At 35.1% G+C, this 24,818-nt stretch overlaps 3 protein-coding genes across 3 annotated transcripts in view; 1 reads left to right on the forward strand and 2 right to left on the reverse strand.

Annotated features, from left to right (window-relative positions):
* The window catches only part of LOC126973763 (brefeldin A-inhibited guanine nucleotide-exchange protein 3), a 47,246-nt gene extending 46,215 nt beyond the window's left edge, over positions 1 to 1,031 (reverse strand). Inside the window, exon 1 of the mRNA XM_050821080.1 lies at positions 861 to 1,031. Coding sequence (XP_050677037.1) covers positions 861 to 945 — 85 coding nt within the window. The 5' untranslated portion in view covers positions 946 to 1,031. The remainder of the gene's footprint in view (positions 1 to 860) is intronic.
* Positions 1,032 to 7,705: 6,674 nt separating this feature from the next.
* On the forward strand, positions 7,706 to 9,497 carry LOC126973790 (NADH dehydrogenase [ubiquinone] 1 beta subcomplex subunit 5, mitochondrial). Its single transcript, XM_050821111.1, has 3 exons — positions 7,706 to 7,888; positions 7,970 to 8,180; positions 9,183 to 9,497. The coding sequence occupies exons 1-3, from the start codon at positions 7,734 to 7,736 to the stop codon at positions 9,387 to 9,389; spliced, it is 573 nt and encodes a 190-aa protein (XP_050677068.1). The 5' UTR covers positions 7,706 to 7,733; the 3' UTR covers positions 9,390 to 9,497.
* A 4,967-nt stretch (positions 9,498 to 14,464) lies between these two features.
* The window catches only part of LOC126973775 (uncharacterized), a 115,712-nt gene continuing 105,358 nt past the window's right edge, over positions 14,465 to 24,818 (reverse strand). The window contains exons 6-8 of the mRNA XM_050821097.1: positions 24,389 to 24,579; positions 21,799 to 21,950; positions 14,465 to 20,680 (exon numbers count right to left, since the gene is read on the reverse strand). Coding sequence (XP_050677054.1) covers positions 20,206 to 20,680; positions 21,799 to 21,950; positions 24,389 to 24,579 — 818 coding nt within the window. The 3' untranslated portion in view covers positions 14,465 to 20,205. The remainder of the gene's footprint in view (positions 20,681 to 21,798; positions 21,951 to 24,388; positions 24,580 to 24,818) is intronic.

Here is a 24,818-nt window from a genome sequence, read left to right on the forward strand (position 1 = left end):
ACTCAAAACCTAAAACACCTCCCCAACGTTTTAAACACGGATGAGTAAAATCAGAAGGACTCTGTGTCACCTTACATAACAGTGAGGTACCAAAACAAGCCGGTAAACATGTAAATACATAGCCCCACGCATGCACTTACACTAATACAAGCCGATCGGCCGCCATTATGAGATTTGCCATCGTCTGTGACGGATCAGTTTGCGTCGCAATAAAATATTTTAAAAATGACGTCGTGCGTTGTGAAAAAGTGTAAAAACAATACTATAAAAGTATTTGTGGATATATGATTACTTAAGGGAAAAAAAATTGTGTATCTGGCATACCCCGTAACCGCACAAAGTACACACACTAGCATAAAGGTGCTTCACTTGCTAATATCACGGCGTCCTTTTTTTACTAGTCCGTGGTTTTAAATAATATCTTTTCTTTCGTAGGTCACACATCATATTTAAATTTTGTAAGTATCTAAATAGATTTTTTATAGACTTTAAATAAAGCCAACATCAAAGTTCCTTAAATGTGGTAATATAGTTATAGACACAATGATAGATGCACAGCACAATTCGCCAATAATTCCGCATACAAATATTTGATTGTCAATATTACAATTATTATATTTATACGTCTGAAATCTTAATACACATAACATAGCTATAATTCAATAATATAATATAAAATATAGATTGTATGAACTACTTACATGTTAACAATTATTAACAGGTTTCCAAGATTCAATAAAGCAATAAGACAAAATATGTAAAATAAATGAAAATAATAAAACTTTTGTGCAAACTAGATCTTGAAAGCTGCAATGTAGGTAGGTTCCTACCTACATATTGGTTATCGATTATGCACTCACCCAAGCCAGCCTGACATGATTTCTTCAGAACGTTTAGCTTCGGGGAAGTAGATTCTTTTATTATTTCTTGCAGCAATTCTTCCATTTATGCAATCACACCGGCAAACATTTTGTATGTTTGCATTAACACAATTGCTTTGCGCGACGTTAAAACTACCTACTCGTTGCAGAACTGAGTAGATACTGAGGATGAAGACTGAGGCCCGGGGCGAGGGGTGGGGCAGAGGGAGTGAGTCCTCACTCCTCACTGGGTGTTTGACTGCTTGTTATCTACAAACGCGCAGCATTCGAGCATGCTCGGAACAACAAAATCAATAATAAAGTACCTACTATGTAAATGTCGTCATTCATATTCTCTATAAATTGGAATCTACATTAAAACAGTTTTGTTAGGATTGTAAGTACTAAGTCCAAGGATTTATTGCGCTCCTTTCATGTGCACGCACGTCCTTTTTATCCATTCCCGACTCCTGGTCACACCAGTGTGACTACGAGTAAATTTTTTTCCTCGTCGTCACACCATGGGTTTTACTACACCCTGTTGGTAATTGATATTATAAGTGATGTGTCAATTTCTATTCTCATGATCTCGACATTCTCGATAGTTTAGATAACGAATAACTATGCACGGAAAATGTTTTTTTCCTCGTCTTCACACCACGGGTTCAACTGCACCTTAATTAAAGTAGTATTTCCGTAAAATGGCCTAAATATATATAATTATTAATAAGTTTCGTTTGCGTATTAATAATCAAATTATCTTTTTAAATTTTCTCTATTTCCTTGGGCTTTTTTCAATGGCAATGTCCACGTCATCTTTTAAGACAGTTAATAATTTAATAACTATCAGACAATTTTTGTTAATTATATTGTTTAGTGGGGAGTGCCTGCAATGAAACTTTCATGTTTTAACCAGTATTTCTTCATGTTCGTTGAAAAATCTTATACTTTGCCAACCGAGGAACTCAAATCTTTTTATGGCAGAAAAAGTTAAAAGAGAATACGGAGCATCTGGTAGAATGTGATCACCTCATACATTTTTGTAACACCATAGAATTGCGACTTTATAAACCGTCGAATTAACGTACGTTGGTTCGTTTCGGCAAGTATCGAACGGGGGTTACCGTGCTGAGAGTCAACTGTTCTACCTATTGCGCTATCGACGCCTTAATTCACACTTTCGTGGAAATTTGTAGAGGCTTCTTCTTGGGGATTAGGCTTTCACTTGTTCTTCTGGAATCCTACTGCACCAAAATTACTAACACAAGGCTTATTCAAATTCAAATATTTTTGTTCAAAATAGGATATAAAATCACTTATTGAATGTCAAAATTTACCACCCATTCCAAAAGGTATGCCTTAGACCTTAGGAGAACGGGTGCAACTAACTCAGCGGACTTCTTTTTTTAAATAATTTTTAAAATCCTGTGGGCGGTCGCTCTATTCCCAATCAGTGGTATCTTTAGTCACCTTTACAACACAAACGTTTTTTAACAATACTTTTGAATTTTGGAATACATTTGTTTTGAACATTATCTGGGATCTTTTGCGCTGCTGATGTGCTGCTTGTGGTGCCAGGTCGACCTGTTATAATAATAATAATAATAATATAATAATTGACACACTTTTTACACAAATTATCTTGCCCCAAGCTAAGCATAATTAGCCTGTGTATGGGTTACAAGACAATGATATATTTAATACAATATACTTACTTAAACATACATAAATTCATGTACACATACATATAAACATACATAAATACATTTAAACATCCATGACACGGAAACAAACATCAATATTCATCATATAAATGCTTGCACCTACCGGGATTCGAACCCTGTTATAGTTAATAAATCATTGTATTTGTTGGATGCAATTACTAATTGTGACAGTAATCACGACCATCATGTTCAAGAAGCATCCTTACACAAACAATGAGTTCAAGCTCTAAAGGTTGATGCATCCAATATACGATAATTTATATTTATGCATTTAATTCTTTATTATTTTTCATGAAATAGTTAAAGCATTTTGTTATGTTTTTAAAGTGATAACCCTCACTTCTAGGATTAATACACAAATAAAATTTGAAAACAAAATTTTATGAACGATGCGAGGCTCGAACCGACGACGTCTGGGGTTCCGTGCCAGTGCTCTCCCAACTGAGCTAACCGTTCGAAGTTAGCCGTTAGCAAATTTTATTTGTGTATGAAATAATTTATATTATTTAAACATGCCTCATATATTGGATGCAACACCTTACAAACTAATTTGTTATGTATATTACAGTCATTGTAAAATACTCTATTTGATTGAAATGAGTGGCCGTTGAGTTTCTATATATGTTCTTCTCACGAGCTCAAGTTATAAAGTTTATTTGACTTTGACTAAGTGGAGGCATTCGTAATAGATACGTGTTTAACATAATATAAAATAAATAAATAAAATAAATAATATGCTGTTTTTACTTCTCGGGTTAGTTTGCTCGCATCGATTTCGCTTACACCTCTTATGACTGACGGATGAATTGTGTTTTTTTTTGCAATTTTCTTAGTTGTTTTTAATTCATTCAATAAGATATTCCGTATAAGATAAACTGTTGGTTATAACAATTAAAAAAACACATGTTTTGAAAATCCAAAATCTCGCGCACCAAAAACAAAATGTAATAATGTGATAACTTAGATTAAGGATTTGAATCCGCTGCGGTCCAACTAGATATCGCAGTACCAAAGAACTATAGCTTTTTAATTACGGCAACTATTAGATGTTAGTGGGCGTGGCATCTTCACACTCAATGGAAACTTTCAAATTTTGTTACATACTCTTACGGTTCGTGTTATTTTACATTGATTTTATAAAAAAAACGAAATACTTACGGATGATAGGTGATCCCAGTGTCTTTCTTATTTCTTGTAGTATTATTTTTACAAAGTTTTACTACGCAACCCAGCATTTTAGTTTTAATTATTATCAAACTGTTCTAATATGTTCTATCGTGATTAAATACCCATCTATTTCCGTCATACATATAGCAAAGAATATATAATAGTACATACAAGCACATATTATAGCATCAAATTACTGCGAGTTAAATTAAATTGAATGGTTAAATTAACGGGTCACGGTCAAGGAAATGACACTTATGAAAGGTCAAAAATTTACTTTTCTTTTTACATTTACAACCAATTCGGAATAGGTTGATATTAAATGAGAAAAACTGGCCAGAAACTCATTGGCACTCTTTTAACACATAATTTTATAAATCATTTCAATTACAATATATTATTATGTTACATACATGATACAAGAAAAATACTCAAACGTCAAATAGGTACCTACTCAATGCCTTACACGAGTAAGTAGAATAAAAAGTAAATGTCAATTAATACCTAAGTAAAAACAGCCGTTATATTTAAGAGAGTGCAGTAGATGCAGCAATACAGACACACCGTAAATAAAGGTATTTTGCGAGCATTTCATTAAAGCGATTATAAAAAATGTTATAAATTTTATTTTAAAACATAAAACTTAGTTTCTGGTAATAGGATCATCCTGCCACCACAAGAGGCAGCATAGCACAGTACAGTTTTTGCAGGGCATGGCAGGCGAGGCAGACATAGGCCACGAACGTACCTATACTGCGACGCATCAAGAGTAGACACCAAAGAGTATAATAATATATAGGGAAAAGAGAGACCTCTCTACTCATTATGAGCTGTCTATTTGAAAACTAGCGCTATCTGGAGAATGTATATATGCTCGAAATTATAAAATTCATTTTTAATGTTGTGACGCAATTAAATAACTAGCTCTTCTTTTTAATGTAGGTATTGCAATTTTTTACCATGTTGAAATTGCGCGTAGAGTTAGTTATTTAATTTTGTCACAACATAGAACATAAAGGATAGATTTAGTAGTGTAAAAAAGGAACACGAGAGCTACATACATGCGCAAACGCTAGAAGTAGCCGCCATTTTATGACCAGTAGGCAGTGACACAAACAAAAAAAAATTGAAAGGTTTCAAAGCGAGTGACAGCTGACAAAGCTTTTAATTTCGGGCCAACTAACAGATGGCTTCTGAAAACGTCACTTTAAGGCGTCCCACCCCTGGTAGACACTTTTGCGTAGTCTAGTATAAAGAATAGACTTGTTCGAGTTGACGAGTAAAATAAATTCATAGAAATAGGATGGCAAAACGTATTAAAAGCAATTATAGTCGTATCTTGTTATTTACAATGTCAAAGTCAAAGTCAAATAAACTTTTTTAATTAGCCTTAAGCTAAGCTCTTTTGAATCTTCACTACAAATATTGCTTTTAACTTGCTGAGTTTACCATATCTTCGTAAAAAGTTGAGCTCGTGAGAAGTATATATAAGAAACTCAATAGCCACTCTTTTCAATCAAATGGAGGAATTTACAAGGTCTGTAATATACATAACACATTAGTTTGTCAGGTGCTGCATCCAATATATGAGTCCTCTTTAAATGATATAAACTAAGTAATTGTATAAATATAAATTATCGTATATTGGACGCATCAACCTTTAAAGCTCGAATTCATAATTTATGTAATGACTAAATAACTACGATCGTTCTTTATGTTAATTTATTTATCACAATATGACGCAGATTTCAGATTGTGGCAGTATTGATGACGATCAAGGAAATAGCAATCAATTAAAAAAATTGTGAAAACTAAGACTAAATGAGATGATACTGCAGTCACCACTGAAAAAGCCTGTATGTTTAAGATGCGGTTTGATATTTCACTTACTGATAACCTTGCTGACACCATATGATTAATAATATTTAATGTACAAAATGTTTCTGAAAATGATGATTAAAGTAACCTATAATGAACTATATTTGTATGTAATCAAAGTCCATGAACCAGCTGCAGTGGCGTTATCGGAAATCTCTTCCGGTAAACATCACATTATAGCTCTGCTGGATCAGATAAGGGGTTTGTTCCTAATGCACTGTTGCTATTTACCACAAAATAAAAATAGAAGCAATTTCATGAAACATTAATATCCAATTTGAATAAACCCATTGTGTATATATAACGTATAGTAATGGATAATGCTTGTTATCATGTGATACAAATGAACAAACCTTGTATGTTAAATTTTTTTAAATCTGTTATTCAGAAATGGCTTGCTGAAAATAATATACCATTTCGAGGAATGCTTTACTTAGGCTGAACTACAACGCTTTGTTAAAGAGAATAAAACAGCACTTTATATGAAGCAGAAGAACTGTTGAAACAGTATGGTTATGAAGTGACAAAATTACCGCCTAATCACTGTGACCTCAATGCTATTGAATTTCAAAGAAAAATAGCAAGCAGAAATTTAGGAGTGGACACTGGACAACGCCAAAATAGAGCAGTTAATAAAATACTGTTTTTCAGATGTTACTCTGGTCTCTGCTGTAAATAGTATACAGATCACGCAAAAATTGTTGAAAAAAATATAAAGAGAGGGATAGCATACTCGTATCAGATACTGCATTGGAACCGTTTAAATGCAACTGGGTTGATATTTATAATTCATTTTCTGGAATTAAATATGTATTTGGAATCTGAAGTTGTTTTATTATTTTTCCTTTTTTTGATCCTACCTTTTGATTGACAAGGTGTTTATGAATAAAGTACGTATGATACAAGATAAGAACACTCAGAAATAATCATAGTATCAAAACTATTTTCCACATAATTTTCAGTGTTGCGAGCCCAATTTTTGTTAAATTTCCCGCTTATTTCGACTGCCACTGGCCAGACTCTAGCTATTGGTCTATGGCACTCTATACCCTATGGCCTTTTATAGTAATCTTCGGAACATCTAGAATTGTCATACGCATTTATTACTAATTTAAGTAAATCTTTGGTTGATGCAATGCGGTGGTTACGAGCATTTTTAAATACCAGAATAATTAATGTTTGTAAAACACACTGATTTTTATCTGACTAGAAGAATATTTTGGCTGGTGTTACCATCGTTGTACTTTTATAATTGAAATTGGTTCTAGAATCTAGTTGAACAGAAGTAGGTGTGTAACATTTTTATTCTATTAATTTAGTAGTACTACATTTATGGCAAATGACAAAAGGTAAGCATCAGTGCTGCTTAGAACTTTAGCTGTTTAAAGCTGTTGTAAAGTTTTTGTGTGTGTTGCTTTTTCTTTTATTTATTCATTTGTTCAGTTTCATTTAACAAATAGTGTAACGGTTAGTTTAATTATTATATTTCATTATTTGATAACGTAGAATACGTACGTACCGAAATTATACGAAACCCATGAATTTTAAAATTAATAAGACGTGATATTTATTCATTTTTAGGAAAATTGATTGATAACCGACCGCGTAGGACTGCGACTGGAGGTAGATAGCTAAACCCACTTCCACGATTCCGCGCGCCCGTAGGTATGTTTAATACCTAAAGCGTGGAGTGATACACGCCTGGCAATGACAGCAGTGTTACCAACGAAACAAAAAAAGTAAATTAGCACAAGCACGACGTAAATTCCTTGACTTCTCTTTTTCCATACGTCGTCGTTCCGAACATAAGCGCGACATGAAAAATAGCGGTGGGCGATTATAAGATATACTACAAAAACGTTCGATTATAAAAATGACTCGAGATATCTCGATTATAAAAATTAGTAGTTACTGCTTAAGTACGTAATTGTGTCTGCGAGTCGACGTAGATCAAAGCAAGCAAACACGATTTTGGTCGGGTCAACCACAGCTGTGTGGCTGAATGCGCATACTGTGCAGTGCCAAGAATAAAGAAAAAAAAAAACACAGCTGTCATTTAAGTTTTCACATTTGACACTTGACATCAGAGTCAGACATTGTAAAAATGGTGTCCTGGAGTGCGCTAGGCCGAACTTTCGGCATTACTTTGTTAAAAAATAATAGTAAATCACCATTTTTAGTGCAAAATGTAAAATTTAATGTAGGTCAAAATCTTAAAGGTGACCATGAGCATAGAACGATGGCGATGCAGCCATCTAGGTATGGTGTAGTCTCAGTGATTATCTAATCAAAGCACTGCGCCAAAAGGTGACAGAATAATACTTTGTGTATTATTTACAGATGGCAATGGCATAAATTCAAGGATATGTTTCATTATTACTTTATGATTGGCATAATACCTGTGGCTGGTATAATCTTTTACACCAACGTGTTCATTGGACCTGCTCAGTTGACACCCATACCTGATGATTACACGCCAAAACACTGGGAATATCATCGCCATCCCATAACAAGATTTATAGCTCGTTACATTCACAATAACCCTCAACAGGTAAGCTAAACTTCAATTAATTAATAATTCACTCAAACTAGATGAAGTCTGTCTGTATTAAGATTTTTTATAGATCATCATTTTAAGGTGTCATATTCTATCTTTGTTCAAGCTTTCTCCGCTTCTTTGGGCGCTTCCGCAAGTGAAGACAGGCTCACTTGTATTCCTGTCCCACTTAATTTGACAGTCAACAACAAAGGATCATTTTATTAAGATGGTGTTACTATGGATGGTCTTACCATCTCATCAAGATGGTACTTTAGTTTGTTGTGCATAGCTACAAGATAATGGAATTAGGGAGCAAGAATCATTTCATATAACTCTGTGATTCTTTGGTAGAAGACAATTGTGGAGCTTTTCTAAACCATAACACCATTATTAAAACTCACTAATATTGGCATTGCTGTCAACAACAAAAATTGGTTTTATATGGTGGTTTTATTTGTGGTGTCTAGTATATTAGAAATGACATCAAAAAGAATTCTATAGGAATCAAGTTTGAGAAAATAAATGCCTTTTTATGCTTTTTTACACTAATAATATTGTTTCATTACCTGGCCAGCTCAATAAAAACTTATTATGTCTTCAACCCATGTTACTTTAAGAAATTTTTATTTCTTATGTATATTATGTCTTATAAATCTATATAGCTTTATTTACAATTGAGTAATTTACATATGGCTCAACACATCACCAGTCCTCAAGGTTTACATGTCCATTCTGTTCATTCTAATGGCTCACTCACACATAATGTAGGACTAACGAGCATACATATGGGTCCCTTGATGAAATTAAAAGAGTGTTGCCAACTTTAAAAAGTGTCGAATAAACATACACATGACTCTGAATTCCAAAATCACATTGGTATGTGGGAGGTGAGGGTGAAACCAGGGGCATCATGGTGGGACTCCATAGTTCTATCTATTGCACAAGTGTTGCCACCAATTGACTTCAGTTTGACATTTAAAGGGCAAACAAAATAATTTCAGGTAATTGTTTCAGGATTATGAAAAGTTTATGCATTACATTGATGAAGAAGCCCAAAAGGCAAAGTTGCGGGGACTCGAAAAGGATGTTTTAAAGAAAATGTCTGAGAGGAATGATTACCAGGCATATTACTACAGGCCCATGGTTAACAAATACCTCCGTATCAACAAGAAGACAGGTGATGAACTGTATGACAGATTGGGTGATAACCATTCAGATTAAAGCTATTGATATTTTTGGGAATTATGCTTAGTGTATTTATCATACTAGTAATCAAGTGGATTGTTAAATATTGTTTCATTGTAGGTAAATAAATGTTTTATGATCTTCCCTTTTTGATTAATTTTTCCAATGAGCAACTTCTTGCACACCATAATTTACCTAATGTTCATGTATACAAAGCAAACCCACATATATGAAACATTTATATTGAAAAATATATCTCTTACTAAATCAAAGTAAAATACAAATCATGGACAAAGTTAGTTCAGTTCTCAATTTTACTCAAAATTGCCTCCCTATACACTATGTCAGAAAAATTACAATCTCTTATCTATTATAGATTCCCAACCTTTTTTCATGATAATCATCATCAGCCGGAAGACATCCACTGCTGGACAAATGCCTGCCCCAAAGATCTCCACAACAATGGGTCCTGTGCTACCCTCATCTAACATATTCTGGCAATCTTGACAATATTATCGGTCCATTTTGGGGGGATGGACAACCAACACTGGGTCTTGTGGTATGTGGTCTCCATTTGAGGACTTTACTGCCCCACCAGCCATCTGTCCGTCAAACTATGTGCCATGCCCACTGCCACTTCAGTTTTGCAAGCATTTGAGCTATGTTGGTGACTTTGGTTCTCCTAATTTCTGATTCGATCTCGCAGGGAATCTCCCAGCATATACCACTCTCCATCGCCCTCAGAGCAACCATGAACTTCCTCATCAAGCCCATAGTTTGTCCGTGTCTGAGTCCCATAATTCATCACTGGCATCACACTGGTTGAAAACCTTTGTCATCAGACACTGTGGTCTTTGGAGCGAGAAGATTTTATGGAGCTTCCCGAACATTGCATCCGAGTTGGATTCGACGAGTGACCTCTGTCACGAGATTGGACCTGCCCAACTGGATTATTTGTCCAATGTAGACTCTACTTGTTTACAATTTCGAGAGTGCAGTTCCCAATTGTTACGGGAGTAGGTGCTACATGGATATTTGACATGATCTTCGTCTTTTCATTTTGAGACCTACTCCTTGGGAAGCTTGGCGTTTCGATACAAACACTTGAATCCTTCGATATTGACACCTCTGGAGAGACTGAAACTTCACCCAGGTCTCGATCGAATCATAGGCTTTCTCAATAGTTTTTGGAGGATCTTAAGCACAGGAGTACCACCAATTCTCAGAAGCTATCCCTAATTCCATCATCGCCCGACGCCTTGTTGCTTTTAAGCTATTTTAGGGCCATACTAATCTCACACAGGCTGGGATATCTTCGGTGGGTCTTCAGCCTTGTTGGTAACAGGGACCCGTGCGGTCGTGTATAACTTCTCGACTTCCATCAATAGTTCGGGCTTAGACGAAACGACCCCGCCGTCACCGGTCTTCAGCTTAGTCAGTTGGCTCTGCCCAATAGACAAATCTCGTGGGAATACTTTGGAGCCTTTGTTACGCTCTATGGCCGCCTTCACACAATCTGTATTGTGGCGGTGTATGTAGCGAGTCAATAAATTGGAGATCTGTCTATTTAGCTGCTCATACTGGGAAGCATCGTCCGGAGACTGAAGGGTCATTTGGCGTCTTACACCCATCAATTTAAGGGTATAGTCTGAGATTTTTCCCGTTCTTTTTGAACGGATGGCCTTGAAGAACTTACCTTAACTTAAATTACTTACTTACCTTAACCTTAGAACCAGCCGTTTGAACTGTCACGAACCTGTTATCATACTCATCCACGTCTACGCAGCCACCGAGACATCAGGCTTCGGGCGTTCCGATTTCCATAACCAAATTGCCCCACTCTTAACTCATCGCCGCTTCGTTTGCCCAGTTTTACGTTGAAGTCTCCCATACCAACATTGAAGTGAGTCTTCGGAGTGTGATTGGCTGTTGAGATGTCCTCATACATGGCCTCCACCTCCTCGTCTGAGTGTGTCGAAGTCGGAGCGTAAGCCTGTATGACCTTCAACGATACTGTTCAGTAATTCTGAGTATTAGGTACCTACGCTACCCTAGTCGACACGCTCCCCACCTCAGTTCGTTTTTGACGAGAGACTTGTGAATAGGAACCCGACACCACCCTGGGACAGTTGGTCGCCCTCCCGGTAGTTGAGCAGGTGTTCGGAATTTAGGATTTTCGAGTCTTCACCCTGTCTCTACGGACCTCAAATAACCCCACGACATCCCATCGTAGTCTGCTCAAAGCTTCCTCCAGTTCCTCCACTTCTCGACGCCAACGGTCTTCGTTTGTGGTAGCGTTACCGAACCCGGGGGTTCTCAGCATCCCCTGCCCCGCTTATGTGGCTGATACCGTGGGAACCACTTGCGGGTCCGCCGGGGCTGGGGGTGGAGGCCTTATATTATCTGTGCTGGTTTTTTATTTTGGGGTTTTGCCATAATGGCAAGGCGAACCTTTTTTGGTACGTAATAATTTGTGTTGCTTATAAATTTATGCTTTATCTGGCTCTATTTTATTTGTTTATTTTAAGTTAAAGCTGATGTTTTTCTCGTTATGTCACGTCGACATCTAACAATAGAAAAAAAATATTAGAGCTGTGGCCATGTTGGAAGGAGGCGCATGCTAACGGGCAGTTGCTGAGGCTTTACAAACCAGAGAAAACGTAATCTCCATGCTAAGGACATGTTATCATGTCGTCGTGTCACAACTCCCAGATAGGATCAGTTTCTTCATAATATAGCTAGAAGATAACTTAACATTACGGCCAAGCAAACAGTGCGAAGACTACATAGGTACCGACTACCGGAGAAGATTGCGTGAAGTTCGTTTTCACCACTAAGAGTTCCAGCTTTTAGCGTGGCAGTCTCGGACGAAGAAGTTCCGATATGCACTGCGAGCACTGCACAGTGCTATCATTGTAGAAAGTTTCATTCCGTTATGGACTGCCAGTATACTGCCGCAGTACCCTAGGGAAATATATGACGTCATAAATCGCTGCCATATTCTACTGTGAGCACTGGCGTTTTCAAGGTAAGGTACTCGCAGTACTTTGATCACGTGATCAGTCAAAACCACTCGAGTGCCTAACGTTTTATAAACGATACCTACAGTTTAATCCCAAATATTTTTAATTTGACAGTACTCCAACAACAGTTTTTTTAATGAACTAGAAAACTTTAATACACTCATTTGAATGCTGCGTCAATAAATGCGGCTGACAGTATACGGGATTGCGTTCCGTTTTTAATAGTAACCAGTATATCTGGCTATAAAGGAACGGCTTCACAGTATACTAAATTGACGTCACACTGTACAGTGGTCGCAGTACAAATCGGACCCTTAATATTGAGTATGAACTACAGATGCCGAACTCTTATTGAATTGAACTATTAATTTTTAAGAATATAACCAATCGGCATTTCCTTTTTTTTTGTTGAATTTGTAACATTATAATGTTACAATATATTGAAACTTGAAATTTTCGACTACCCCCGGTAGTCCACAACGTTAAACGTCCCTTAATTCAAAAATTATGGACGTTAGAAAAAAAGTTTAAAACAAAAGTTGTAGACAATAAACAGGTCTATAAAAATGGGTAGATGCATTTGTTTAATTACTCCAATATCTTAAGAGTTATTCGCGGAGATAGAAAAACCGGTTTATTAGGCCATAAATCGCAAATAGTAAGTTTTACAAAAAAGTTTACAGAAAATAAAAGATGAGGAATTTAATTTTCTATTATAACTTTTGTCCTTAAGTGCATAGTTTCCGAGATATCGTCCAAAAAACTTCTTTTTAAAAGCTTCACCTGGATCTGCCAGCATTTTGTGATTATATACTCAGTGAATGTAAGCTACAAATAAAAATTTATCGAAAATTTAGTGCGAGTTTAAATTATACATTTACTGGCCTATAATACTTGATTTAAACCGCTTCTGTTGGGTTTAAGAGATTACTGTCATTCGAGCCAGATCCCGAGTTAAGTTGACGGACTTTTTATATTATATCAGTATGGTGAATGGTTGAACAATTAATATCTTTGTGGCATAACAACTATGGATGACTTTTTTCTGAGGTATGGAAGCTGAATTTTTGTTTACTGATAGCCAAGACCTACTTAGTTCACGTAAACGCCTGAAAGTCTTGCAACAAACAGGTCTTGGGCTTTGGTTACTCTTTGGCGATTTTTGCTATGCCATGTACTGACTGAGCGAGCAGCCTTGCGAGGAAGCCTCGGATGTTTGCCGCGGGAGGCCGCCTCGGTCTATAGATTTTTTGCATGAGGCTGCCGCGTACGGGAAGTTTGAGCCTTGTCAGGCTGTGCCAGCATCGAGCTCTTAGCTTAACATGAAGTCGAACAGAGACTGCACGTGCCTAATGCGGCTTATATTATAGCCAGTTTTGCATGAGACCTTACTTTCGGAAAGCTATAGCCACCACTGCCTTTATATTAATTCTTTGACTTGTACACAAACGAAAACAAATTACAGGCCATCCAGAGCAAGAAGGGTTGTAGAGAACGCCTTTGGCATTTAAAGTTCTGTGTTCAGAATATTGAGGACACCCGAACTAGCGCAGCAAACACCTATAGGTATGGTTGACATCTGTGTCGGAGGTGGTTCTGTTTTTTACATTTTCTGTCCTCTGAAAACGGATGTTTTAGGCCGTGCAAGAAACATGGTATAATATCTGGACGGCCGAGCCTTGCTTGGATTTTTAAGAATGTACATAACTTGAACAAAATAAAAACTAATAGGACATCTGGATTCAAACCGGGGTTTTCTCCTTTCCGGATCACCCAATGGAGCTATCTTAGCTATTATAGTGTATATAGTGGCGAAATTTAAGTTTCTTATTAATTAATTTCTTATTTCTAATTGAAAACTAGCTAGATCGATTTCTCGCCCCCGAAACTCCCCGTATACTAAATTTCTTTAAAATTTATTGTGATTATATATATATATATATATACAAGAATTGCTTGTTTAAAGATATACGATTTGATAGTGTTTATTATTTTATTCAAATTTATTATCATGAATAACTTTGGTGTAGAGTTTTTTTACTTACATTGTATATTCATCATTAGATCGTACATAAGCCTGATGGTAGGAAAGTAAGTATTAAATTTGCTGGTAGCATTCCAATAATTGCTAATTTTAAGATTCTAAAATAAAAACACATGTATATGTAACATTGTTTACTTTAATAATAATTTACAGAAAATTTCTAACGATCGACAATAAATTCCGATGTGGAAATATTGTAAAGTAAAATGTTAACACTTAAAATAAATCGCTTACCGCGTTTTGATATGAACTATGTCATTTACGTAGCTACTAGTAAGTTTAAATTCATATTACGGTGATGACGAACTTTGACAAGCTTCCAACTCCCCAAAATTGGGGAAATCATGTACCTTAGAAGGAACGTACCTACGTAACTTAAGAGAAGGTTAATTTTATTATTAAGAGGAAAGTAAATTTTATTACATACATAGTATTGAAGAGACCATAAAAATTAATCAGATCCGATCGCAACCAAACTACACCAGGTCAAAATCAGTCCGTAGGTATCTATTTGAAGTGAAAGTCGATGCTTTTTAAACATGATACAGGTTTTATGTACATCATTCTACCCTCCATAAACATCGCAACAAAAATAAAATGGGGCATTTATAAGAAAAAAGAAGAAAGCTACAGCCTTAGATTTTTAATACGTCTAGATTAAACCTCTTGCTGCTAGAGAACCGATGAAAACAGGCCAGGTTTATTACTTAAGTGTGCGTGACAAACTATGTCTTACTCTATGTTAGTGTGCAAGCATTGCTCAAAATAAAGGTTAACGGTCAACTTCAATTTCTTACGATGTTTTGACAGCTGTCGATATTTTTCTCCGTATCACTTCAAAGGTACTAAACAAACATGTTTCGCGGTACTTAGTATTATTATTTGGGGAGATTTGGAACTTGTCAAAGTAGAACCATCACTCAAAAATTCATTATTCAGGGATCTATTGCAGATTAAATATTTTAGTAATAGTTTCATAGGCAGTCAACTAATCATCTAGAAATACTTAATTATACAATGTGTCTTCATAGACTGGTGACAACAAGAAAATAGGCTGAATCTATATTAGTAATTATTACAAAGAGTAGGTAAGTAATAAACTAAAGCGTTAACGATTGCTTTTTAATGTTACTTAAATTATCCACACAGTGCTTTGCGGTACGCACTTTTATATTATAATTAAAATGTAGGTATTTCTACTATAACTAACTTCTAATTTCTCTTCTAAGAGCTACCAAGATATTGTTACATATAGTTGTACTTAAATTAATCGGTTTTTACTCAAATAACCATAAGCTACTCCAAGCTTTGAAGTAATTCACTTGCTGTAACGTAACTTTTTGTTTCATAGTAGCAACGTGTGGCGAATAGCATGTTAATTTTAGCAGCTACCGTCATTCTCATCACGTTAACGTCACTTCTGTATAAAAATATTTTGTCTGTTCCGACTAAATGCATAGATAATAGTTGACTGTAATTTGATTAGCAAGAATTCCGAAAACAATGAGAACAACGTGGTAACTCTTGACATTGACATAGGTTTAAATTCATGGGCTAATGTCATAATTTTCTTATAATAATAAGCGAGTACAGCTAAGCTAGTAATAATAATGATTTTGATCCTTGACTAAGCACTTTCGCACCGCATCGCGACCGTGTGATAAATAATAATATTTTATTACACAAATAAAATTTGAAAACAAAATTTTATGAACGATGCGGGACTTACCCACGATCTCTCGCGTTCCGTGCGAGTGCTCTTCCAATTGAGCTAGCCGTTCGAGTGACGTATCGTAATAAAATATTTTATTACATAATTCTTATGTAGCCAACTATGTTTTGCGCCCGCTATATCTGACAGTTTAATCGGTAAAATTCATACAGGCCTCGTATCATATCTTAACAAAATATTTTTAATCCATTATTATAAGCTATTTGAAATTTTCGATTTAATTAATAATAATGTTAAAACGTAAATATCAAAATTATATTTCATCATGTAAATGAATATTTTTCGCGTAAGCAAGCTTCTAGCATATCCAAAGTTTCTACTTCAATGATAATAAATTGATAATGTAATATATAGAAGATTGAGTGATCTTGTGTGATACTCTATGTAGGTGCCTTATAGCCTGAACACATGGTCGGATTTGGTACGGCCGAACCATCGGATGCGGTTCGTTGCACAGACAATCTAAACTAAATCTAAATAGATCTTTATGATTCTATGGTATGTTGCACTGACCATCGCACAAAATTATAATAATTGAGTACCGTCTGGACGCTATTGCCTATGACACCGGACCAATTGGCGCGGAGTGCTCGTTGTACCTGTATATTTTAGTTACTTCCACAGCATTATGAGCTATGGTATCCTATTATGGGGTAATGCTGCTGAGATCAATACGATATTTGTTAGAGCCGTTAGAGCCATTTATAACATGGGATCTAGAATTTCGTTAAAGAATAAGTTTAAAGAAATAGGTATTATGACAGTGGCCTCACAATACATGTACGAGAATTTGATGTTTATACAAAAGAATAAAAATAAGTTCACAAAACTAAGTGACTTACATAGTATTAATACTAGAAATAAGGGTAGACTTGCCATGCCTGCCACAAGACTCAATAAAGCCAGTAATTCTTTTAGGTGTCAGTGTGTTCGCTTCTTTAATAAACTCCCCGAACATATAGCAAATATGTCTATAAACAAATTCAAAGCCTTCACAAAAAGTAAATTAAGCAGCAAAGACTATTACAATATCCAAGATTACTTAAATGATAAAGCAGCCTGGAATTGAATTGCTCTGCTTAAGTGTGATTTGTTTTATGTGATTTTAATTGATTGATGTTATTTGTATTACTTATTTGATTTTAATTTTATCTGTTAGATATTATTTATTTATTATTATGAAATTAAGTGTATGATTGAACTTAAGCCATTGTAAATCAATGTTAATAGTTCAATAAACGTTTTGATTTTGATTTTACCGTTCGATTGTCCGGCCGTACCAAATCGGACCATGTGTTTTGGCTATTAGCTTTTACACGTAGTAATACAATCGCTCTCGTGCGCAGCCGGCCACCGGTACAGAAGTAGTGGGGATCCCTAAACATAACATATTCTCCACTATGAATTCTGACAGCCGATTTGATATATAAAATGTTTTATCAAACTATCACAGCCATGTAACAAACGACATGTTAACTATTCTACTGTAAAACAACCGATTTGATAAAGTTTGACTCGTTTATTAACACGATACTTGTAGTGACGATGCTATAATGCTACGGACACACTAACTTACCACCTACCGCCAATGTTACAACAATAAATAAGTAATTAATTTGCCGCTATTCCCGCGGGAACTGATTACACTTAATATTACCTACTTAGATGTAGCAATGAATTATTTGAAATGAGTATTTCTTTCTCCAAGGTGTTAGTTGAAGCTGCAAGCTGCGGGTGTTGTACATTATGAACGTTTATTATGTTATATTACTTTTCAAAGAAACCAATACACGATGATTATTCAATTGGAAGTCAAAAACTACTAACCATATAACCTGAGAAGAGGCGGCGCAAGAAACTCAGCGGGCTTCTTTTTTTTTTAAATAAAATGTCAATACAATCAAATTAATAATTTAAATAGCCAGTCGGCGGTGGCCTCAATACCAATTTGTGGTATCATTACGAAAGTCATTAATTAAGTCATCAACTAATTAATTGCCACATACCTATTCTAAATTTAACTGAACATTAAAACAGAGTTCAGTTTTGAATATGTAATTTTAGGAACTCAGGGGGCCTTCCTATTCACCCCCCACTCCACAGAGCTGGATTCAGGGGAGGGCAACCGGGGTTATTGCCACAGGGACTCCGCAAAAGAAGAGACCCCACAATAGGGACTTCGGAAAAAAAATTTAAAATTCAGACTAGTATTTTGGTGGTATCAAATTGCACTGGAGGGCGCTCATTTTCAAAAATGAAAATTATAAAAATAGGCACGATGAGAAAAACCATCTCTATTAAGGCCTTCCCTCCAGAGCATTGAAAGAGGTTTATTTTGCGAACTGGAATTCAGCGAAATCATCAACTATTTTTTGGCGAAAAGAGCTCGGATGGTTCCGTTCGTTAACTCAAAAAAATACTTTCATATAATTCTTATTTCCGTTTATATTTATGTTTGTTAAATAGTAAAAGAATTATACTTTGTTTCACAATAAATTGTTTACTGGAAAACTCGACTGATTTTTTTTACATTTTATTTGGGGCCAGGAGGCATCTTTTGTTGCTCCGGGGCCTTCAGACCTCTAAATACGACATCGCCACTCTATATCGGCGTACATGTGCGTTATTTCTAAATTCGTGTTGCACACTGAACAAACGGTAGGCTATTCAGTACACACCCATTGATGACCACACAAATTTTCTTTGATAAGCACAGCTGGAGCCTATCGCCCTATGCAAAATTGATTGGCATTATCAAACTATGTGTATAAATCATGGCTACACCTAGGTATTGTTTCAATTATAGATATAAATATTTCGGAATCACGGTAGTGTGTCCGTAGCATAACCATCATAATGTATCAAATCTGTCACAGAATTCCAACATTCGCTACTAATTCAGAATGCTTCAAATTATTAGTTAATGCTAAGAACTAACTCAACTAGCCTTTACGTCGTTTCCGAACTAGCGCTGTCTAATAAGACACAATTAAGAATTACATAAGAAAATAAAAATTTGTGTATTTAACACCGTAGGAGAGTATGGTGTTAAAAAAATACTAAAGTGAAAACTTCATCAAGGCGAAGTAAATAACTTACGGCCGTTTCCAATATACTGTCTCCTGATAGAGATAAATCACTACCTTCTACTGTCAGTAATTAGCTGTCAATAATGAAAAGCTGTCCCAGCATACCCGATAAGTCATTTATATCGCCTTCCATACAGACTTCTAACTCTCGTAGGCTATACGTCCTCCCATTGACAGGCAGCGTGTACGGAAAAGGTGAGTTTATTAGGACAGAAAAGTCAATGATAGTTACGATTTTTATCTCAAGTAGGCCACAACCGGAGATAGACTGAATATTGGAAACGGCCGTTAGACAATTTAGGCGTCTAGAAAGACCCTCCTACTTGACGCATGACAGCCAAGTCTTTGAGAGTTCACGAGCCGTTTGAAGCGATGGCGTGCCCGTAAATGGGGGGCTTAACACTCGCGAAATGCTAATCACTTTGTTTTAGTGCGCGCGCAGTCGAGAAATCTAGCTATAGGGTTACAGCCAAGTGAGACAATTCGACATAAAAGATAGAGCACCATGCAATTGTTATTGTGAATTAAATATGAAAACATTTAAATAAAACTATACATTAATGCTCATAGCTCTTAACTACGTCAGTAATTGTATACTGTATAAATTACATAACGATATGACTTCATTAATTAATCATTCTTTCAGTCTTCGGTACATTAAAATATTTCCATTTATCAAATTAATTTGAGTGCCGTTATATTGTTTCAAAAAAAAAAGAAATAAAATAACATTTAATCTATCCATATCGACAGTAACAATACGTCTTTTAAATTATATAATATCTACAAAAAATGACGAAATATTTTCTAATCTGCTCTATATACCTATAGTAATAATGCACTATAACTTTTAAAAACAATTTTTATAAGTAAGATTGTTTGTATTTTTCCCTGAAAATTCTTAACTTTAAACGCTAAAGACGGCTACAAGTTTCTACGATGTAAAAAGCTTAACAACTATGTACTATTTATTTTTCTCCTTTTCGGCTTGTGCTGCTAACTTCGCTTCCTTTTTGGCTTTTTTCTTTTCTTCTTTTGCTAACAGTTTTGCTTGTCTTTCTTCCTCTTTAGCTAACTGTTTCGCTTGCATTTCTTCTTTCTTAGCTTGAAGTTTCGCTTCTTTCTTCGCTTCTTTTTCCGCTTTTAACCGAAGTTTTTCTTCTTTTTTTCTCTCGGCTAATTCGTTCTTTTTATTATCACTGGTTTCATCTTTTTTACTTTTTTCATTTTTTTTAGGTGTCTCCGGGTCTGACTCTTTCTTTTTATTATCTTCTTTATTAGCTTTTGCTTTGGGGGTTTCTTTTATTCGTTCAGTCTCTTTACTTTGATCTCTGGATTTGGGAGGTTCATCTTTGCTTTCAGGTTTTAAAGGACGAAAGAAGTGCAATTTTTCGTGTTGAGGTGATATTTCCAATTGGGTAACTATCTTCTGGGCGCATCTGAAATTATATTTTGATTATTTAATAGTTAATAACTTTTATTTCGGAATATTTACCAAACTATTAAATAATCACATTAAAAATTTACGTTAAAAGATCTTGAATAGACCTTGCAACGCCAGGAGAATTACAAGAGTATATTTTTTTATGAAAATAAGGTGAGATAATTAGACGAGCAGGACGTTCAGCTGATGGTAATTGATACGCCCTACCCATTACAATGCAGTTCCGCTCAAGATTATTGAAAAACGAAAAACTGAGCGACACTACAACTGCGCTCGTCACCTTCAGACATAGGATGTTAATTTTCAATAAGCTGTTAGCGTGCTTAAACTGTAAATAAAGTAGGAATATTCATTAACCACGTGTTTCTTTTAGAAGCAGTAGAATTAACAATATAAATGTAGGTAGCAGTCTACTGTCGCTGGATATGAGATATTTCATTTTTGTCATAAAGATGCCTAGGAGAATAAAAGTCAGCAACACAGCTCAAATGATTGCGAAACTGAAGTGGCAGTGGACGGGGCACATAGTTCGACGTATAAATGGCCGTTGGGTCAGTAAAGGCCACCTCGAAGACGCAATGTTGGTAGAAAGTTGAACCGATGATCTGGTAAAATCACCGAATTAGGTTGGATGAGGGCAGCGCTGCACCAATCTTCGTGGAGATCAGCAGTGTTCGTCTTCCGGCTGATATGATGATGAATGATGCCTGCCAGCTCCGTCTCCGTCACCACCACAGACGCAGGGAGAACTGGATGCCATTGCTGGGGCATAATGCATGGAGCCCAACCATCATTTATTTGCATTCACATTATCATCATTTTAAATTTAATCATTGATACTGCACCACATTAACCTTGGTTATATTTTACGACTCTATATCGCAGAGAGAATATTTAATGACGCTGCTAAAATTTTAATAAACTTTTTTGTCATTTCTTCCCATGAAAAAGTAAGAGAAAATCATAGAATTATTTACAAAAATATTAAGCTAGGCGTGTTGACAAAATGGTTTAGGTTCTCAGTATTAATTTATGATAGAATAGATTTATTTCTTATATTATCTATCACGTTCGGTACAGCCGAATTCATCAAAAAATATTTGACCAGTATACCTTATCCTAGTTGAGGTCGAAGCTGAAATAGTGCTCTCTCTGCGCCCTTCTCGAAACTCTCTTTGAAATTCCCTTATAGGTGGAAGCCAGCCAGAACTTTCTGGGGCTGGTCCACCAGTGTAGCTATGAACTTGGTAGTCCGGGAGACGCGCCTGAAATAACAATACCGACAATACAATTATGATCAAATAGTATATGATTTTGATACAGGAATTACAAAACATTTTCAATATATTTATACGCTTTATATTAGCTTCACTTGTATGTTTGTAACTGACTCGTTTAGCCGCGATTTGACCCACTTTAAACGGCCAGATTTCAATCAAACTTTGTAAATTTATCGAGGACCGATGACAATACACTAATTTGATAAGGTTATTCCATTATTCAATCTGCAAACTAAGATTTTTGTCAATTTATATAATTTTTATGTATAGTCGATAAGGCAGGAATTGATGTTAAAGTAGATACTTAATAGTTTTAAAAATACGCTTTTATAGAAAATTTAACTAAAAAATGAAAAATAATTAATAGTTAAAAAAAACTAAAAATCACGCTTTCTATAAAACAATTACTATTATTTTTGATAGTTCAGTCTTATTTAAGTTTAATTACATAAATGCATTTTATCCAAGCTTTTCATTAACGGGGCCCACAAGAATAAAACAAAATCGGCTAACTGACATTATAAGGAGACTAGCTGACCCGGCAAACGTTGTTTTGCCATATAAAGTACTCGTATAATTCACGCGATAGTTTTATAAGTAGTAAATATTGCCTTTATTATAGCCTGTACATCATTTTGTTCTATTGTCAATAGTTTTTGAAGCGCACGCAAAAATAGGTTTTCGTTTTTACACCTTGTGTTACAAAATAGCAATTTTATTACGGATCCCTAATTTTGAAAAAAAAAACATAGCCTTCCTCGATAAATGGACTACCCAACACTGAAAGAATCATTCAAATCGGACCAGTAGTACCAGAGATTAGCGCGTTCAAACAAACAAACAAACACTGCAGCTTTATAATATAAGTATAGATTTGATTTTTCGAATCAAATCAAATCAAAATATTTTATTGCAGGCCACATTTTTAGAAAAGGGTGGTACATTAGATAAGATAAGATAAGATCATTTATTTGTAGTCATGGGTATACATAGATGTTACAAATCACAATAAAAGTTCTCCATTCCTTGCCAGCATGCTGTGGCGTACAAATAGTAATTACTAACAAGTCAAAGAAATATATACACAATGACAGTTAATTGATATACATATCAATAATTGAATATTTTGAAATAACATATAATAATTTAAATTGGTAAAAAGTAATTAAATTAAGTAAAGTAATATTTATGAATAAAAGTTAATTGAGTGTTGTATCTGAAAAGAAGTCTTTTATGGAATAGTACGATTTTATCAGTAGATGATTAAATAGTTTATTTTTAAAACACGTCAACTTAAGTTCTGTGATATGTGTAGGTACATATCTTGTTAAATATTCTCGGCGCCATTTCAAGAACACTATTGTACATAGAAGCTGTGTTGCTGCCATGTAAACGTAATCTATTCTTGGTTCTCAAATTTATATTGTGGATTTCAGATTTTCTGACAAATGTATCAGGGTTAGTTTTTACAAATAATGCTATTTCATAGATATATAGTGAGGTCAAAGTAAGAATTATAAGTTGGTTAAAGAATGGTTTACAACTATCCGTTATTTTAAGACTGCACATTGACCTAATGCAGCTCTTTTGGGCTTTAAAATTATATCTTTTTCGCATGAGTTCCCCCAGAAAATTATGCCGTATCGTAATGATGACGCCATGCAAGGGCACAGCAATGTTTTTAAAAAAATAGTTTATCTATGTGGTAGTCTATCTTTGAAACCAATTTTGAAAGTTTAGCTAGTATTTTATTTTGTAGATAATATATAAACAGTTTTGACGACAAAATAACCGTTTAAAGTCGTTAATTGTGAATTGCGTCTTAGGTCGAAGTTGCATGACAGTAATGTAAAGTTTAAAAAAAGATTTAAAAAAACATTTAACAACACATGGCTTAAATTTTAGTTAATTTAAATTCAGAATCCCAAATGTCCGATATAAGTAATTTAGTTACAAAACTTACGATTTTTATTGAACTTGTTGGTAAAATACTAACAGAAACTCACATGAAATAAGTACCCAATATTATTGGAACTATATAATAATATAATATATAATATTGACACACTTTAACACAAATTATCTTGCCCCAAAATAGGCATAGCCTGTACTATAAAGGCCGGCAACGCTCTTGTGATTCTTCTGGTGTTTCAAGAGAATGTGGGCGGCGATGATCACTTATCTTAACTATGGGTACAAGACAATGATATATTTAATACAATATTCTTACTTAAACATACATAAATACATATAAACATGCATGACTCGGAAACAATCGTCCATATTCATAATATAAATGTTTGCACCTACCGGAATTAGAACCCGGGACCTCCAGCGCAGTAGGCAGGGTCACTAACCACACTATATCGGTCGTCATATCAATATCATTAATTATTTATTTGACCATAAACTAAGCGAGCTACCTTCATACTGTGATGTTCAGATCGCCTCAGCGACATGGAAGCGGGTTGCCGAGTTTTTGGCGGCGCTGAAGTGGATGGAACCCTTGGCACTGCACCTAGACAAGCTCCACCACACCTTGAACCACCGCACAGTTTCGCTGAACACGCGTTCCCCAAGTTCCCACCACTATTTGACGACACTGAAGAAACACCTGCAATGTTTTACATAAGGACTACATTCCTAATAAGAATAACCTAATAAATAAACATAATATAATTTTTACTAAAAATATTGTGATATGGGATTTTATGGCTGAAATTTATTTATTATTATTAATGACATGAATGTTGAATATTGTACATTATCTAAATTTTGGGAAAAAAGCTCAGAATAATAATCTGAATTAATTATTGAATTTATCTAATCAATCGCGGTATACAAACTGATGTA

The sequence above is a fragment of the Leptidea sinapis genome, chromosome 30, assembly GCF_905404315.1.
Source record: "Leptidea sinapis chromosome 30, ilLepSina1.1, whole genome shotgun sequence".
Lineage (NCBI taxonomy): Eukaryota > Metazoa > Arthropoda > Insecta > Lepidoptera > Pieridae > Leptidea > Leptidea sinapis.